Here is a 19,615-nt window from a genome sequence, read left to right as displayed (position 1 = left end):
CAAGGCTCTGCAGGAATCAGGATGTATGTTATATGCACCTGAGCCTCTCACAAGTACTGCCACTGGAGGCTTAATAGAAGGACTTGTGTCCCCACTGCTTACCACCAAGTCTGAAATATACTAAGCATCCAGTAAATCTTTAAAGAGTGGAGTTTAATTTTGGTTCCTGACACTTATTGTTCTTCCTGAGTCTATAGGCTATTCTTTTATAACAACAGAATAGACGTTTAGGTCTAAAGAGGTAAATAGGACAGTCCTTTCATTTTGCAGAGCTTTGTTATCACCAAAGTTGGAATAAGTTCAAGAACCAGCAATGCTGTTTTAACTGCAGTGACTGTTCTACAAGACACTTGTGCACTGTCACTGGCTAACTAAGGAAAAAAGGCAAACTAAGCCTTCCATGCTGACTTTTTTCTTGTCATCTTTTGGACTTCTTTCTCCCTTGCTCCCCTCAATCACATGATTTTATTAGACATAGTATATAAATTTGAACCTCAGCTATTCCTAAAATTTGTGTTTTATTTTATTTGAATATCTATACATTTGATAATGCCTAATATCAGGAGGCTTTTCAAGGGATTAGATCTGATAGACAGAGTGCCTGAAGAAGTATGGACAGAGGTTCGTAACATTGTATAGCAAGCGGTGATCAAAATCATTCCCAAGAAAAAGAAATGCAAAAAGGCAAAATGGCTGACAAGGCCTTACAAATAGATGTGAAAAGAAGAGAAGAGAAAGACAAAGGAAGAAAGGAAAAATATATCCATCTAAATGCAGAGTTCCAAAGACTAGCAAGGAGAGATAAGAAAGCCTTCCTCAGTGATCAATGCAAATAAATAGAGGAAAACAATAGAATGGTAAAGACTAGAGGTCTATTCAAGAAAATTAGAGATATCAAGGGAACATTTCATGCAAAGATGGGCTCAATAAAGGACAGAAATGACAGGGATCTAATAGAAGCAGAAGATATTAAGAAGAAGTGGCAAGAATACACAGAAAAACTACACGAAAAAGATCATGATCCAGATAACCACAAAGGTGTAATCATTCACCTGGAGCCATACATATTGGAATGTGAAGTCCAGTGGGCCTTAGGAAGCACCACTACGAACAAAGCTAGTGGAGGTGATGGAGTTCCAGCTGAGCTATTTCAAATCCTAAAAGATGACGCTGTGAAAGTGCTGCACTCAATATGCCAGGAAATTTGGAAAACTCAGCAGTGCCACAGGACTGGAAAAGGTCCATTTTCATTCCAATTGCAAAGAAAGGCAATGACAAAGAATATTCAAACTATCAGACAATCGCACTCATTTCACACGCTTGCAAAAGTAATGCTCAAAATTCTCCAAGCTAGAATACACTAGTACCCGAATTGAGAACTTCCAGGTGTTCAAGCTGGATTTCGAAAAGGCAGAGGAACCGGAGATCAAATTGCCAACACATGGGCTTCCCTGGTGGTTCAGCTGGTAAAGAATCTGCCTGCAGTGCAGGAGACCTGGATTTGATCTCTGGGTTGGGAAAATCCCCTGGAGAAGGAAAATGTTACCCACTCCAGTATTCAGGCCTGGAGAATTCCATGGACTGTAGTCCACAGGGTCGTAAAGAGTTGGACATGACTGAGCGACTTTCATTTTTACTGGATCATAGAAAAAAACAAGAGAATTTCAGAAAAAAAAAATCTACTTCTGCTTCAATGACTATGCCAAAGCCTTTGATTACATGGATCACAACAAATTGTGGAAAATTCTTAAAGAAATGAGAATACCAGACCACCTGACCTGAGAAAATCTGTATTCAGGTCAAGAAGCAACAGTTAGAACTGGACATGGAACAAAGAACTGGTTCCAAATTGGGAAAGGAGTATGTCAAAGCTGTATACTGTCATCTTGTTTATTTAACTTATATCCAGAGCACATAATGCAAAAAGCTGGGCTGGATGAAGCACAAGCTTGAGTCAAGATCGTCAGGAGAAATATCAATAACCTCAAATATGCAGATGACACCAACCTTGTGGCAGAATGCGAAGAACTTTAACTGATGAAAGTTAAAGAGGAGAGTGAAAAAGCTGTCTTAAAGCTCAACATTCAAAAAACTAAGATCATGGCATTCAGTAACATCATTTCATAGTAAATAGATGGGGAAACAATGGAAACAGTGACAGACTTTTTTTTTTTTTGGGGGGGGGATCTCCAAAATCACTGCAGACAGTGACTGTAGGCATGAAATTAAAAGATGCTTGCTCCTTGAAGGAAAAGTTATGACCAACCTAGACTGCAGAGATGTTATTAAAAAGCAGAGATGTTACTCTACCTACAAAAGTCCATATAGTCAAAGCTATGGTTTTTCCAGTAGTCATGTATGGATGTGAGAGTTGGACCATAAATAAAGTTGAGTGCTAAACAACTGATGCTTTTGAACTGTGATGTTGGAGAAGACTCTAGAGAGTCCCTTGGACTGCAAGATCAAACCAGTCAATCCTAAAGGAAATCAACCCTGAATATTCATTGGTAGAACTGATGCTGAAGCTCCATTCCTTTGGCCACCTGATGCGAAGAACTGACTCATTGGAAAAGACCCTGATGCTGGCAATGATTGAAGGTGGGAGGAGAAGGGGACAACAGAGGATGAGATGGTTGGATGCCATCACCGACTTGACTGACATGAGTTTGAGCAAGCTCCAGGAGTTGGTGATGGACTGGGAGGCCTGGCGGGCTGCAGTCAATGGGGTTGCATAGAGTTTGACACAACTGAACTGAACTGATATATTTGAAGTATGGCATAAGCTGTTTTTAAATGGGAGAAATCATATTCAAAATAATTCAGTTTTGTTAACATTCTGTAATATTAAATATCCAGTCTCAAAATGCAATGAAATGAGACATTTAAATGATGTTAATGAATTCCAGAGATTTTCGGATGTTTCTTTATGAATTAGCATTATTGGCATGGATAATTAAGTTGATTAAAAATATCAGGAGGCTTTTTTCTTCCTTATATGGATTTTAAGTAAAGCATGCCCTCTTTTCTCCCATTTTAAAAAATATTGTCATTATCTCTGTTTAGTCCTAGTCATGATAATTGAGTAGAAAGAAGGAACTTAATTCAAAAGAAAGTCTCAGATCTTCTGTTTTCTCAGAATTTAATGAGTATCTGGTGACTTTGACATCCATTACATTTTTTGAATTTGTAGGAAAGTAGGGATGGAGAGAAAAAAAATTAGGACCAAGAGACAAAAGAAGCAAAAAATAATCTGTGCCTTATGGCTAGAGATGTGACTTCCTTGGTGGCTCAGATGGTAAAGCATCTGCCTACAATCCGGGAGACCCGGGTTCAATCCCTGGGTCGAGAAGATCTCCTGGAGAAGGAAATGGCAACCCACTCCAGTCTTCATGCCTGGAAAATCCCATGGATGGAGGAGCCTGGTGGGCTACAGTCCATGGGGATTGCAAAGAGTAGGACACAACTGAATGACGTCACTTTATGGCTAGAGATATAATACTTTCAAATATCTTTTCATCATCTGCTGAAAATTTAAATGCATGCAGGATTTGCTAGTTTGGTTTGTTAGTGTTTTCATGATTATGGATTTGACTTTTTCCCTACAAGTTATAAATTTGGCTACAGTTTTGACTCTGTTATATAGAGGTTAAAGTAATACTTAAAATTTTTTCTATAGGTATTCTAAAGATATAAAGAGCTATTCTCTAAGTACATTTTGTACTTTAATATATGTTTTAATTAGTAGTAAAAATAAGAGATTAGATTTAAAGAGATTATATTTCACAAATTAGAAAGATTAGATTTTACCCATTTTCAGCAAGCCTCTACAGATTTTAATTCCAATTTAGAATGTGGTATAATATATATGTGGTAAAATATATAAAAATTTCAACAGCAGTTCCATAGTTGAAGGCATTATATCAGGTTCTGAGTTTATCATTGCTGGGGTTAAGCTACTTTCTGATAAGAGTTTAAACCTTTCTGATGGCTGACTGCTAGAATTTCACTGAATAAATGGCTTAACTGCCCAAATGACAAGATGGCTGAACCTGTAGAATCCTAGATTGTTTCCAAAAACAAAACTTTAAAATCTTAAAATGTGGCACATATTTACTATAATGAGTAATAGCTGTGTGTTGCATGTTAGAAACAATATATGAGAACACTTGAACATTTAAAATATTGCTAGGATCAAAGCACTGTGGAATACATGCTAATAGAAATGATGAGTTTGACTAGTTGAATAAATATGTGCACGTTTTTGTTTTGTTTTTTGTTTTTTTTGCAAGCTTTTTGATAGTAATCTACTATTCTGTGGGGACAGTCTCCCTCTGTTTGGCTGGACAAATTCTTTAATTGACTGACCGAGATAAACATCAGCATCATCTCTACAAGATGGTATGGATTGTTTGTCAGTTGTTAGCCAAAGAGAGAGGCCAACTGCAAATGCTTAGTTCATGTGTTTCTCATTTGTATAGATTTTTTCTTCTTCTCTGAGATAAAAGAAAAATTGCTTGTCTTAAGTCAGAATACCACATATTGGGGAAAAAAAAACAGGACAAGGATCAACTAATGCCATCCTTTCACATATTTTATACTATTACTTCCACTCAGATTTTAATGGTAATAATGAGAAATCTAAATCTACTATAATGTAGTAATATGTAATACACAATAAAGGCAGAGACATATATATGTATGGATAAACTGTATTATTGATTTTTAAATTTAAAATGTATTTAATTTTTTATATTTAAAAAATCTGCATACAAAAATATCCATCATATACAGATGTTCCAAATATTGCCTAAAAATATATGGGCTGCAGATTAATTTTAAAGTTCTCTTTTCAAATCAGGAATCCATACGGTAAATACATTTCTTCAGTGGATTCATAACATCTGGACTTCCTCTTGCAGTTGGCATCCTTATCCTCTCTTATCATTTCAACTCTTTTTCCGTCTATAAATATAACCTCTTCTATAATCTCTTTCATCCTAAATGAAACAATAACATCAAACCAACTCTTTCTAACATCGTATCCCTCTTTTGTTTATTGCATATCAGCATGTGTATCCATTTCTCTCCTCCACTTCACACAGATATTTGTTGAGAAAGTATTTGTAATACTGTGTCACACCTGCTCACCTTCCAGTCTCTCCTCAATCTATTCTACAAGGGCTTTCTTTCCCAGAACTCCACTGAAACTGATCTCACCCATGCCTCCTGTGGCCTACATTGTGCAGATATAGGCTTTATTTATCGTTAATCTGAAGGATCTTGAACTTTCAAAGTGCTGGGTGTAACTGATATCTTTGTGCTTTCCACACACTTTGCTTTTGGGTTCTTTCACACTGTTTATCTTTGCTGTCTGACCACCTCACCAGTTGGCACTCAAGGTTTAGGTTCTGTGATGCAGGGCACCCTCCAATTTTTGGTCTTTCTCCTTCCACACCAGCCAACAGTTTCCTTGCTGCCTCTTATTCCACAGCTTGATTAGCACCTGTTAGAATGCTCCAAGGCTAAGTACTGGAACTTCTTCCCTTCCCTATTTATACCCTCTCCTTAGATGTTCTTGGTCAGCATCTTTATTTAAACATTATCTTTATGCTGATGACTCCCAAATTGATATCTTCAGCTTTGACCATTACTCTAAGGTCCAAGAGTGTTATAAGGATGTCTAAAAAGCATGTCAGATAATATTGACCAACATAAAATCTTGATCTCACTTTGCACTATAAAGCATTTTCCCTCCCTTAGTCTTTTGCATGTTTTCAAAAATATTGTTGAAAGATTTGTTTGTTCTTATTCTTCACTATTACAAAAGTGCTGCTGAATATGTGGAGCAAATGTCACATCTTCATGGGCACATTCAAAATGACAGTCTGATTCATATATTGAGGATTCTAACAGTAGCTTCATATTTAGAGGACATTAATTTAATTCTTGATTCATGGACCTAACATTCCAGGTTCCTATGCAATATTTCTCTTTACAGCATCTGACCTTGCTTCTATCACCAGTCACATCCACAAATGGGTGATGTTTTTGCTTTGGCTCCATTCCTTCATTCTTTCTGGAGTTATTTCTCCACTGATCTCCAGTAGCATATTGGGCACCGCCCAACCTGGGGAGTTCCTCTTTCAGTATCCTATCATTTTGCCTTTTCATACTTTTCATGGGGTTCTCAAGGAGAGAATAGTGAAATGGTTTGCCAGTCCCTTCTCCAGTGGACCACATTCTATCAGACATCTCCACCGTCACCCACCCGTCTTGGGTGGCCCCACACGGCATGGCTTAGTTTCATTGAGTTAGATAGGCTGTGGTCTGTGTGATCAGACTGGTTAGCTTTCTGTGATTAAAGTTTCAGTGTGTCTGCCCTCTGATGCTCTCTCAACATCTACCATCTTACTTGGGTTTCTCTTACCTTGGACAGGGGTATCTCTTCACAGCTGCTCCGGCAAATAGCAGCCACTGCTCCTTACCTTGGAAGAGGGGTATCTCCTCATGGCCGCCCCACCTGACCTTGAACATGGATTAGCTCCTCTCAACCCTCCTGCGCCTGCACAGCCACTGCTCTTTGGGCATGAATCAAGGCAAATTGGAAGTGGTCAAACAGGAGATGGCAAGAGTGAACACCAACATTCTAGGAATCAGTGAACTAAAATGGACTGGAATGGGTGAATTTAACTCAGATGACCATTATATCCTCTACTGTGGGCAGGAATCCCTTAGAAGAAATGGAGTAGCCATTATGGTCAACAAAAGAGTCCAAAATGCAGTACTTGGGTGCAATCTAAAAAAGAACAGAGTGATCTCTGTTCGTTTCCAAGGAAAACCATTCAATATCACAGTAATCCAAGCCTGTGCTCCAACCAGTAACACTAAAGAAGCTGAAGTTGAATGGTTCTATGAAAACCTACGGAGAAGGCAATGGCACCCCACTCCAGGACTCTTGCCTAGAAAATCCCATGGATGGAGGAGCCTGGTAGGCTGCAGTCCATGGGGTCGCCAAGAGTCGGACACGACTTCACGACTTCACTTTCACTTTTCACTTTCATGTATTGGAGAAGGAAATTGCAACCCACTCCAGTGTTCTTGCTTGGAGAATCCCAGGGATGGGGAGCCTGGTGGGCTGCCATCTATGGGGTCGCACAGAGTCACACATGACTGAAGTGACTTAGCAGCAGCAGCTGCAGCATGAAGACCTATAAGACCTTTTAGAACTAATACCCAAAAAAGATGTCCTTTTCATTATAGGGGACCGGAATGCAAAAGTAGGAAGTCAAGTAACACCTGGAGTAACAGGCAAATTTGGCTTTGGAGTACAGAATGAAGTAGGGCAAAGGCTAATAGAATTTTGCCAAGAGAACACACTGTTCATAGCAAGCACCCTCTTCCAACAACACAAGAGAAGACTCTACACATGGACATCACCAGATGGTCAACACTGAAATCAGATTGATTATATCCTTTGCAGCCAAAGATGGAGAAGCTCTGTACAGTCAACAAAAACAAGACCAGGAGCTGACTGTGGCTCAGATCATGAACTCCTTATTACCAAATTCAGACTTAAATTGAAGAAAGTAGGGAAAACCACTAGACCGTTCAGGTATGACCTAAATCAAATCCCTTATGATTATACAGTGGAAGTGAGAAATAGATGTAAGGGACTAGATCTGATAGACAGAGTGCCTGATGAACTATGGATGGAGGTTCGTGACATTGTACAGCAGACAGGGATGAAGACCATCCCTATGGAAAAGAAATGCAAAAAGCAAAATGGCTGTCTGAGGAGAGCTGACAAATAGCTGTGAAAAGAAGAGAAGTGAAAAGCAAAGGAGAAGAGGAAAGATATACCCATTTGAATGCAGAGTTCCAAAGAATAGCAAGGAGAGATAAGAAAGCCTTCTTCAGCAATCAATGCAAAGAAATAGAGGAAAAGAACAGAATGGGAAAGAGTAGAGATCTCTTCAAGAAAATTACAGACACCAAGGGAACATTTCATGCAAAGATGGGCTCGATAAAGGAAAGAAATTGTATGGACCTAACAGAAGCAGAAGATATTAAGAAGAGGTGGCAAGAATACACAGAAGAACCGTACAAAAAAGTATTGACGACCCAGATAATCATGATGGTGTGATCACTCACCTAGAGCCAGACATCCTGGAATGTGAAGTCAAGTGGGCCTTAGAAAGCATCACTAGGAACAAAGCTAGTGGAGGTGATGGCATTCCAGTTGAGCTATTTCAAATCCTGAAAGATGATGCCATGAAAGTGCTGCACTCAATATGCCAGGAAATTTGGAAAACTCAGCAGTGGCCACAGGACAGAAAAAGGTCAGTTTTCATTCCAATCCCAAAGAAAGGCAATGCCAAAGAATGCTCAAACTACTGCACAATTGCACTCATCTCACACGCTAGTAAAGTAATGCTCAAAATTCTCCAAGCCAGGCTTCAGCAATATGTGAACCGTGAACTTCCTGATGTTCAAGCTGGATTTAGAAAAGACAGAGAAAGAAGAGATCAAATTGCCAACATCCAATGGATCATCAAAAAAGCAAGAGAGTTCCTGAAAAGCATGTATTTCTACTTTATTGAGTATGCCAAAGCCTTTGACTGTGTGGATCAGAATAAACTGTGGAAAATTCTGAAAGAGATGGGCATACCAGACCACCTGACCTGAGAAACCTATATGCAGGTCAGGAAACAACAGTGAGAACTGCAAGTCATGGAACAACAGACTGGTTCCAAATAGGAAAAGGAGTATGTCAAGGCTCTATATTGTCACTCTGCTCATTTAAGTTATATACAGAGTAAATCACGAGAAATGCTGGGCTGGAAGAAGCACAAGCTGGAATCAAGATTGCCAGAAGAAATTTCAATAACCTCAGATATGCAGATGACACCACCCTTATGGCAGAAAGTGAAGGGGAACTAAAAAGCCTCTTGATGAAAGTGAAAGAGGAGAATGAAAGAGTTGGCTTAAAGCTCAACATTCACAAAATGAAGATCATGGGATCTGGTCCCATCACTTCATGGGAAATAGATGGGGAAACAGTGAAAAGAGTGTCAGAATTTATTTTGGGGGGCTCTGAAAACACTGCAGATGGTGATTGCTGCCATGAAATTAAAAGACGCTTACTCCTTGGAAGGAAAGTTATGAGCAACCTAGATAGTATATTCAAAAGCAGAGACATTACTTTGTCAACTAAGGTCCGTCTAGTCAAGGCTATGGTTTTTCCAATGGTCATGTATCGATGTGAGAGTTGGACTGTGAAGAAAGCTGAGCACTGAAGAATTGATATTTTTGAACTGTGGTGTTGGAGAAGACACTTGAGAGTCCTTTGGACTGCAAAGAAGTCCAATCTTTCCATCCTAAAGAGATCAGTCCTGGGTGTTCATGGAAGGACTCATGCTGAAGCTGAAACTCCAGTACTTTGGCCACTTCATGCGAAGAGCTGACTCATTGGAAAAGACCCTGATGCTGGGAGGGAGCAGCGGCAGGAGGAGAAAGGGATGACAGAGGATGAGGTGGCTGAATGGCATCACCGACTCGATGAACATGAGTTTGAATGAACTCCGGGAGTTGCTGATGGATAGGGAGGCCTGGCGTGCTGGAGTTCATGGGGTCACAAAGAGTTGGACATGACTGAGCAACTGAACTGAACTGAACTGAACTGAATTTAATTCTTAAGTTAGAAGAAGAACTCAACTTTCAAAAATCTCGGCAAATCACAAACACCGTTAGGAAGATACATCACATAAACAGAAGTCTAGCATTTTGGAGACTGGGTTTTCATTTAAGAGGTTTAAGGAAAAATATTAAAGTTCACATCTTGTGTGTGTGTGTTTTTTTAAGGTAAGTGTGGGACAATAAATAATGTATGTCCATTCCCAAATCATCAAGATAATTGTCAGTCAACACATTTTTATTGCATGCTTCCTCTAGACTAAAGAGTATGCTATGCTAGATTACAAAGGTCACCTTAGTGTTTTAAAGAAGCATGGCTAAAGACTTCAAACTGGTAGAGCAGACAGACAATAAATACACCAACATCAGTAATTAATATTTTAAGCTGGAAAAGGGTGTAAAAAGGAGAGGAAGTCAATATTAGAAGAGATAGCAAAGGAAAGCTCTACTGAGTTTGTTTGCATATTTGTTTTAATAATAAAGGTCTCTCATCTGAGTTCTACAAATTTTGAATAACTACAACTATGAAACACTATATGAGTTAATAAGAAGGCAATGATGAAAAATGTGTGTTACCTGATACCATGAGCTTGTTGTCTAGTATGGATAACTACTAAAATATTTGTTGATGCTATTTGATTTCCCAAAATAAATGCTTAGTTCATTTATTTAGTCTGAAATTTAAGTTTGACTATGATAAGAAGTTAATGTTTATGCTAATCATAATTTATGTAGACCAATGGTTTCAACTGTGTGGATCACAGCAAACTATGAAAAATTCTTAAAGATATGAGAATACAAGACCACCTTACCTGTCTTCTGAGAAGCCTGTATGCAGGTCAAGAAGCAACAGTTAGAACTGGATATGGAACAACAGACTGGTTCAAAATTGGAAAAGCAGTACATCAAGGCTGTATATAGTTGCCATGCTTATTTAACTTCTATGAAGAGTACATATGCAAAAAGTTGGGCTGGATGAAGCACAAGCTGGAATCAAGATTGCCTGGAGAAATATCAATAACCTCAGATATGCAGAAAGCAAAGAAGAACTAAAAAGTCTCTTGACAAAGATAAAAGAGGAGAGTGATAAAGCTGGCTTAAAACTCAACATTTAAAAAACTAAGTTCACGGCATCCGGTCCCATCACTTAATGGCAAATAGATGGGAAAAAAATGGAAATAAGGGGAGATTTTATATCCCTGGGCTCCAAAATCACTGAAGATGGTGACTGCAGCCATGAAATTAAGAGACACTTGCTCCTAGATAGTAAAGTTATGTCAAACCTCGACAGCATATTAAAAAGCAGAGACATCACTGTGCTAAATATCTGTATAGTCAAAGCTGTTTCCAGCAGTCAAATACAGATGTGAGAATTGCACCATAAAGAAGGCTGAGCACAGAAGAAGTGATGCTTTCAAATAGTGGTGCTGGAGAAGACCCTAGAGAGTCCCTTGGACTGCAAGGAGATCAAACCAGTTAATCTTAAAGGAAATCAAACCTGAATATTCATTGGAAGGACTGATGCTGAAGCTCCAGTACTTTAGCCACCTGACTCAAAGAGCTGACTCACTGGAAAAGACCATGATGCTGGGAAAGACTGAGGGTATGAGGAGAAGGGGGTAACAGAGGATGAAGTGATTGGATGACATTACTGATTCAATGGACATGACTTTGAGCAAGCTCTGGGAGATGGTGAAGAACAGGGAAGCCTGGAGTGTTGTAGTTCATTGGGTCACAAAGTGTCAGATAGGACACTGTTAGCAACTGAACAAATCATTTCAAATGTTTCAAGTAAAGGACCTATATTCAGAATATAACACAGGAGATTTCATATAATACCATTTGTATTTTCTATCATTTTTTAAAAAAAAGTCTATTGTTACTATGCATTTAGTTAACTCTTTAACATAAGTGTGTATTTACTCAGAAGACAATTTCTATACATTTTAGTGATATATATTTGCAATGTATGCTATTAGTCAACAATAATTCATACATAAGGGAAAAGAATTCCTTATTAAATATCATTAGATATAGAGATGGAACTATGACTATACTTAAATCTTTTATTTCTTCCTACCTAGACATGATGGTAAACTTAGTGCTATACATCTGTATAGCACATAAAAATGCACAGAGGAGGGATGTATGATTGGTGGCACACAGCGGATTATTAGAAAATGAAATTATTTTCTTTGATTAAGGTAGACACATGTCATTATATGGTTGTCAAAACTGATAAAAGGTACAACACCAAGAGTGAGGTTGATTGTAAACTATGGACTTTCAGTAACTGTGATGTATTACTGTAGATTCACTGATTGTTAACCAACATACCACAGTGATGTAGGATGCTGATAATAGGGAAAGATATATGTGTGTGTATTAGGGTGGGGCTGTGGTGTAGGTCTGGGGATATATGGGAACTTTATGCTTTCTGCTTAGTTTTGCTTAAACCCCAAAACTGTTCTAAAAAATAGTTTGAAGTGAAGTTGCTCAGTTGTGTCCGACTCTTTTGACCTTGTGGACTGTAGCCTACCAGGCTCCTCCGTCCATGGAATTTTCCAAGCAATATTACTGGAGTGGGTTGCTATTTCCTTCTCCAAAAAATAAAAAGTTTATTGAAAACTATGCAAATGCATGGCAGCAATCTATGTGTATGCATATATACACATATGTATATGCATTAACACATATATGTATGTATTAAATGAGATTGTGGGTCTTCCCTAGTGTCTCAGATGGTAAAGAATCTGGTTGCAACGCAGGAGACCCAGGTTTGATCCCCGGGGTGGGAGGCTCCCCTGGAAAAGGGAATGGACAGAGGAGCCTGGCGGGCTAAGTCCATGGGGTTGCAAAGTGTCGGACACAACTGAGCAACTTTCACTTTCAAACGAGACTGTATACATTCATACAATGTGAAAGTATATAGAGGCAATACATGAACAAATATCATCTTGTTAAGCTACATCTGTTAACAATAGCTCTATACATACACATGTTGTTGTTTAGTCGCTAAGTCACTTCCAACTCTTTCTGTGACCCCATGGACTGTAGCTCACCAGGCTCCTCTATCCATGGGATTTCCTGGGCAAGAATGCTAAAGTGGGTTGCCATTTCCTTCTCCAGGGGATCTTTCCCACCCAGAGATCGAAAGCTATGTCTCTTGCCTTGGCAAACGGGTTCTTTAATACTGAGCCAGCAAGGAAACCATACATATACATACACACATACAAACTATCTATAATTTTGTATGTGAATGCATTTTTAACCTTTATAGTAGTTTTTTAAAATATATAAATATCTTTGCCATTTTGGTGACATGCAATCCAAGACAAAATGTTTAAAGGTCTTACAAAGTTCACACAGATCTAAGGGCCAGAGTAAAGGCTTAACACTGACTTTTGTTAAACATCATTTATAATCTTATTACTACCTTCCATTGCTGAATTTATAACAATACAACTGGAAACATATTTTTAAATGTACTAAAATTTAAAAATATATATTTTGGCAATTCTGTATTTGAGGGCCAGCTTTTCAAAATTAATTAAGCAGCAAGAGGAAGAAATATTAAATCTATCTTGAGATGTAAGTACTTTATAGTCTGTAATGGCTTAGGTAAAATCCCATGCCTTAGGGCATGAGGAAATGTTCTCTTTTCTCAAATTTTCATCAGGCCATGAGATTCTATGCACTGACATTACTTGATTTGAAGAATAGCGCTGTTGATATTGAAATTGAGTATTTTTTTACTTTTAATTTAGGGAATTCACTTTCCCCTTTATTTAAAACAGATATTTTGTCTGAATTATCGAAGAGCCATATTCCTTAACAGCAACTCTAATAACTTTTATGACAGATAGAAGATGCCCATATCATTACTGTAAAGCTCTGTTCATGTCAAAATTAAGCAAACCACATATCACATCCCACTGTCATTTTTTAAGTTTTGTAAGTATCCTCTGAAATAGTCAGTTTATATATCAATGTATTTTTGAAATTGAAAAATGAAAAAAGATCAGTTGACACAATGTAGTAGCCCCAAACACAAAGGGCCAAAGAACATGAATTATCGGAGAGACAGCTTTCTTAATGTTTGACTTATTCCATATTTATTGAAATACTTAGAAGTGCCAGAGGTGTTGCAAGACCTACAGAGGATTTGCTTATAAGGGTCTAGAGGCCAAAATTTAGATAATCACATGACTGTATAATCATGAGAACAGTTCTACATTTACAAATGTAGGGGTTTTGTATGATGGATTTATGATAATCTTCCTACATAATTGAGGGGACTTGGCAGATTCTACTGTCTTATTTAGTATGTATTATTAATCACTGTCTTATTTTGTACAAAAGTGTCTCACAGGATATACATTTTATCCAAACACAGCAGTTAAAAAAATCCTCTATTTCCAGAGAAATTCAAGAAGTATTTGTGAATTCTCTGGTAATCTGTTCTGTTATTAAGCCTCAATTACTTCCTTTTGCTCACCCACACTATATACCCACTTCAGCCAGGCAAGTGAATTGTCTACGACTTGCAACAGGAATGTATTCTTTGCCATAACTCAAATATACAAGTTCTAGCCCATTCCACATGCCACATTCTCAAGGATACTTCCCCCGCAAGAATTTCATCTCAGGAACTGCTCCAACACATCATTTCCTATGTAAATCATCGGTAATGTCTTTTATTATACTATATAAATTATTCCACTTAGTTGAGTGAGAACTTAAAACTTTGCCCAGGTTTTTCTGGATTAAAAAGATATCAACATATTTTATGTCTTCAAAAAGCTTTAAAATATTAATGTTGCAATTAATATTCTTGAGAATCTATTCCAAGTTACACTATTGGCAGTACATATTTCCTCTACTAATAATTAAATACTGAATAGATATAAATGAAGAAGTATCTACAGGTTGTTGCTTTCTTACATAAATGAAATGTAGAATTATACTGATCACTAGGAATATAACATGCTTATTTCTTTGAGACAGGTAGGTTGAGTAACATAATTCTATTTATTTTAAAAATGAGATACACTTATAAATAAATGCTGGCAGAATAACTTTTTAAGGAAAATTCACTCTACATCCATCCTAGAAAATCAATGCCTATAGATATACCTAAAGAATAAAGCTTGGCGAGCACTAAAACTGATTTATTAATCAGAGTGATATCTTCAAAGTCAATGATCAGACATCTTTATGACTTTTTCAACACTTGGTGATTAAATATTAATTATGTAAATTTTCATAGGGGTAACTAATGCTTGATTCAATAACACCTTGAATAATGAAAATGGAAATTTTTGCTTCCATGTGATCCATTTTGATAAAAATCAAATTGTCACACTGAGATTTATTATGACATGTTTTTTAAGAATGGCATGTTTTTAAGAATTTTTAAAAGGAACTTAGCAATTTGTATTGTGCTGGATTTCATTTATAGGGTGACTTTCATAATTTACTTCACATACATTTCTTTTCTGTGTTGAATTCTTATGAATAGTTGAGATGTACCCAGCATCCTTCCCCTTTTTTTCCTCAACCTTGCTACTTCTTGTGAATCCACATTTTACAAGAAAGCTTTGTCTTTTTTCACAGGTGAAGCATATAACCTGACTTCACCAATCAGTCCAGTACAACACTATATCAAATAAGTTCAGTAAAGATAACTCTCAGTGACACATGAATTCCAGAAATCAGATATCCTCTCTTCCTCTCTATCATGTATGTGATATGCAGATATGAACCCTAGAACATCTATAGTCCTTTGCTGCCAAATGGATAATCTGAGGAGGAAAGAACCCCAGAATCCTGGGTAAAGTGTTCTGGGCCCTAATCATATTTAATATCAATCCCAGTTTAACTCTTGGCATTGCCAGTCACATAAGGAAACACATTTCTTGCTGTCATTTCCTAGACTGAGTCAGGCCAACACTTACTGGAAAATAAATTATGTATAAAATGGATAAAAAATGTTTCCAGGAATGAAGTTATAAGTAACAGGGGAGAATTCTTTAAAAATGAGGGAAGTGAGAAAGAACAGTCTTTCTTAAGAGAAGTTGGAAATCTTTGTTTTACAACTAACTGCATGGTGGTTGGTTAAAGCGGAGTTTCTTGTACTTTGGAACTAGGGCTGCTGCTGCTGCTAAGTCACTTCAGTCCTGTCCGACTCTGTGCAGCCCCATTGATGGCAGCCCACCAGGCTCCCCCGTTCCTGGGATTCTCCAGGCAAGAACACTGGAGTGGGTTGCCATTTCCTTCTCCAATGCATGAAAGTGAAAAGTGAAAGCCAAGTCACTCAGTTGCGTCTGACCCTCAACGACCCCATAGACTGCAGCCTACCAAGCTCCACCGTCCATGGGATTTTCCAGGCAAGAGCACTGGAGTGGGGTGCCATTGCCTTCTCCTTGGAACTAGAGCATGTGCTACCAAAACTACAGTATGTAGCAACTGAGAAAAACAAAGAGAAGCAGCAGGATGATGGATTCGATAGACAAAACACAAACAATCTCGCTTTGTTATGTACGTCTCAAAGCAGAAAGAACATAAAAGAATATTTTGCTAAAAGCGGGCCCTCCCTTTGGTCCACAATACTCATGTACTAAGTTTAATTTGCAAGGACCCCCATGATTAGGAAGGTTGGATTCCTTACAACAAGCCAAGGGAAAGTCATCAAAAGTAGAGAGATGGGAGACATAGCAGGGGAAAACAGAGAGCAACAGGAAGTATATAACCTTATCCTAGCATATTTTTAAAGCACTGTCTACTGAAAATAAATATAAGCACTCACATTATAGAAATAAAATCAAACTAAAGGTTGAGAGTAAAAAAATAAATATAGTAAATACCCACTGCAGTCCATTGTTTCTACTGGCTTCTCTAAAGATATGACATACATATATATATATATATATATATATATAAAATATATATGTGTGTGTGTGTGTGTATGTATGTGTATATATATATAAAATACATATAGACCTTTATCTCTCCAAAATATGTCTCATACAGATAAATATTTCCCAATTAAAGATGGCATCAAAGCTATATTTATATTATTTTGAAAAAACTTTCACAAGAATATGATATTCACATTTAAGGTTAGTATATTCAGTGTTTTCAACATGTAATCAGATGACATTTTTTTTAGAGATATAAATCAAATAAGCATTACTTTTCAAAATGATTTACAGGTTAAACAATATTCTTTTAAGATGCTGTGGTTATCAAACTTATTAAATACCTCATTAAGAATAATTTTTAATACATGTATCAAAAAAAGCTATTTAAGACTGATTTTCTTTAAACCATCTTTAATTTTCTGATTTCCAGTTTATAAGTGTTTAAAATGAACAAGCATGATTTTACTTCCTAGTGATAATTTTATATTAATTCAAGATATTTTGATTCAATATATAGCAATAAATCTCCACATGTTAACCATTAGTATCTTGGGGTTTTTAGTGGGATGTAACAACCATTACCTATAAAACACATCATTATTTTGGTGATTTTACAAATCTTTTCTCCAGCTGTAAATTAAAAAAACAATTCTAAGACTTAGGGAATACAGAAAAATTAATGAACTCGAATTCCAGATTTATAGTATTTCTATTTTATCCTGGAAGAGAACATTAAAAATATGTCATTGCTATAAAAGACCATCTTGTTAACATTACAAAAGATTGGCAGGAGTAAGAACTGTGTCACTGACACATGGAATTTTGGAGTTATCTCTACAAATCATTAGGAAAATGTTCAAAGGTAAAAAAAATAATAATAATAAAATAAAAGAGCATAGAAATATTTAAACTATTTTGATGATGAATTGCTTAGTCTAAATTTTTTTGCACTCATAATACTCACTCTCCCCTCAAATGCCTTCAAAAAATACCTTACAGAGTACAGTAGCAAAAATCAAAGACAATATATTTTCAAGAACAGAAAATTCTCTAGTGAAGATAGGCATGTGTGTGTGTGTACCCGCGAGCTCAGTTGCTCAATGGTGTCCGACTCTTTTGTGACCCTATTGACTGCAGCCCACCAGGCTCCTCTGTCCATAGGACTATCCTGGCAAGAATATTGGTTGCCATTTTCTTCTCTTAGCAAAGAAATGTATGTTATAGTAAAGAGCAGACTTCTTTGGAGACATTAGTCAATTAACTTGCAATTCATTGTGAAGACTTTTCTTTCCTCATCTGGGGAGAATCTAGCAGTCTATTTGAAGTTGCACCGTTTTCCATTCCTTTTCTACAAAATCTGCCCTTAATCCGTTTCTTCTTCACACTTGGGGCCTGAAGAGGAGCATCTTCTTCCATCCACCTCTGAAGCTGGACATTAAATAAATTCCATGTTACGTATGCTTGGATAGAGCAACTGGATGACAGAACAGCAATTTTAGCCGCCAGCACGTTCACATCTTCAGCAGAGTCATCCGAATTCCCATTCTGCCCTCCAGCCAGCTGAAAACCAGCAGTTATCAAAGAAACAATTAAAGTCACAAGTCGACCCAAAATAAACACAATGGCCCATAGAGAAAACTCCTTCTGGAACTTCTCGTCGCTAAAATAAAACAGATCGCAAGAGTGGGAAAGGAATTCCACAAAATAATGCATCATCAAAAGAAGAAGCCCCAAATGATTCAAGTACAACAGATAAGCTCCCGCGATGTGAAACAGGTGAAGACCGACATATACAGCTTGCTGGGAGAGTTCTTGAGGTCTGCTTCTCTGGAATAATAGTTCGGGAAAAGCGTGAAACCAGTAAGCCAACTGGGAGATGTAGAAAAACTTCATCTGAAATGTCATCATGTTATGGGTATGAGCCTTCCATAAGACAGTCAGGTCTGACAGGCAGTTTTCAGAGACTAGAATGAATGTGCCCCAGATACAGGAGACAAGGAAGAATACGCTAAACTGACCAGATTCATAAAATTTGCCTTGCCTCTGTTTGGGGAACTGCATTCGCCTGTTAATTCTATCCAACACATACTCCTGAATGGTGGCGTGAATGATGATTGCCACCAGCGTGTAGAAGAACACGGTGGCCAAGTCTTTGGCACCATAATGATAAAGGAACTTGGGGGCTGTGGCTCGTTCTGCTTCTGCTTCTGCTTCTGCTTCTGCTTCTGCTGCAGGGAAGGTAACCCCGTGCTGGAGAGTAATAAAAACGATTGACACTTCTGCTGTCCCCTCGAACATGAGCCCCAGCACGAAGAACATCCCCACACAGGCGACAAAGTCCGCATGATTCTGCAGGATGAATTCCAGGCTCAGGAGTGGGGGGTTCTTGGAGCCCTTCTTACGAAACGTCATGGTGGCGGTTCGACTACTCACCGACGAGCGGCAGCTGCCTCCCCGTGGCTGCTCCTCACGGCGCCGCAGCAGGTGCTGCGGCGGCTACGGGGGCTTCACTCCCCATCGCGGAGCCGGTCCCGGGTCGCCACGGCCGCCCAGAAAAAAATCAATCACAGCAGCTGGCCGAGCAGGACTGAGCATGCGCACTAGGGCCGGCGGAGGCAGGGAAGGAAATCGAGCACCGCGCCCCTACCCGGCGCCAGGCCTGGGGTTGCAAGCCTTGATTTTTATGCGTTGATCCGCGCCTCTTGAAATCCGCGGCCGCCGCGGAGATGCTCTGAAATGATCTGTCCATAGCATCTTCATTAGTGACCGTAACAAAGCAGGACAGAATTCTGCTTGTTCTTCATCAGCAGTGATAATGTAAAAACCAGTATAACAGTTATAGAAGTCCTCTAATAGTGCTTAGTATTCACCAGGTGCTGTTTTAAGCTCTTTATAAATGAAAGCTTTCTAAAAAACTCAGTGAGGTAAATACTGTTGTGTGTGTATATATATATGTGTGTGTGTGTATATATGTATATATATATATATATATATATATT

The 19,615-nt window shown here is 38.0% G+C and overlaps 1 protein-coding gene across 1 annotated transcript; it reads right to left on the bottom strand.

Annotated features, from left to right (window-relative positions):
• Positions 1 to 16,746: 16,746 nt before the first annotated feature.
• TRAM1L1 (translocation associated membrane protein 1 like 1) lies at positions 16,747 to 19,176 on the bottom strand. Its single transcript, XM_040237404.1, has one exon. The coding sequence runs from the start codon at positions 19,026 to 19,028 to the stop codon at positions 17,886 to 17,888; it is 1,143 nt and encodes a 380-aa protein (XP_040093338.1). The 5' UTR covers positions 19,029 to 19,176; the 3' UTR covers positions 16,747 to 17,885.
• Between the last annotated feature and the right edge of the window lie 439 nt (positions 19,177 to 19,615).

The sequence above is a fragment of the Oryx dammah genome, unplaced genomic scaffold (assembly GCF_014754425.2).
Source record: "Oryx dammah isolate SB20612 unplaced genomic scaffold, SCBI_Odam_1.1 HiC_scaffold_3, whole genome shotgun sequence".
In the NCBI taxonomy this organism is placed as follows: domain Eukaryota; kingdom Metazoa; phylum Chordata; class Mammalia; order Artiodactyla; family Bovidae; genus Oryx; species Oryx dammah.
This window is presented reverse-complemented; position numbering and strand designations above follow the sequence as displayed.

What these genes read in the sequence shown, in the direction of transcription:
- TRAM1L1 (XM_040237404.1), bottom strand. Translation starts at nt 19,028, where the DNA reads ATGACGTTTCGTAAGAAGGGCTCCAAGAACCCCCCACTCCTGAGCCTG.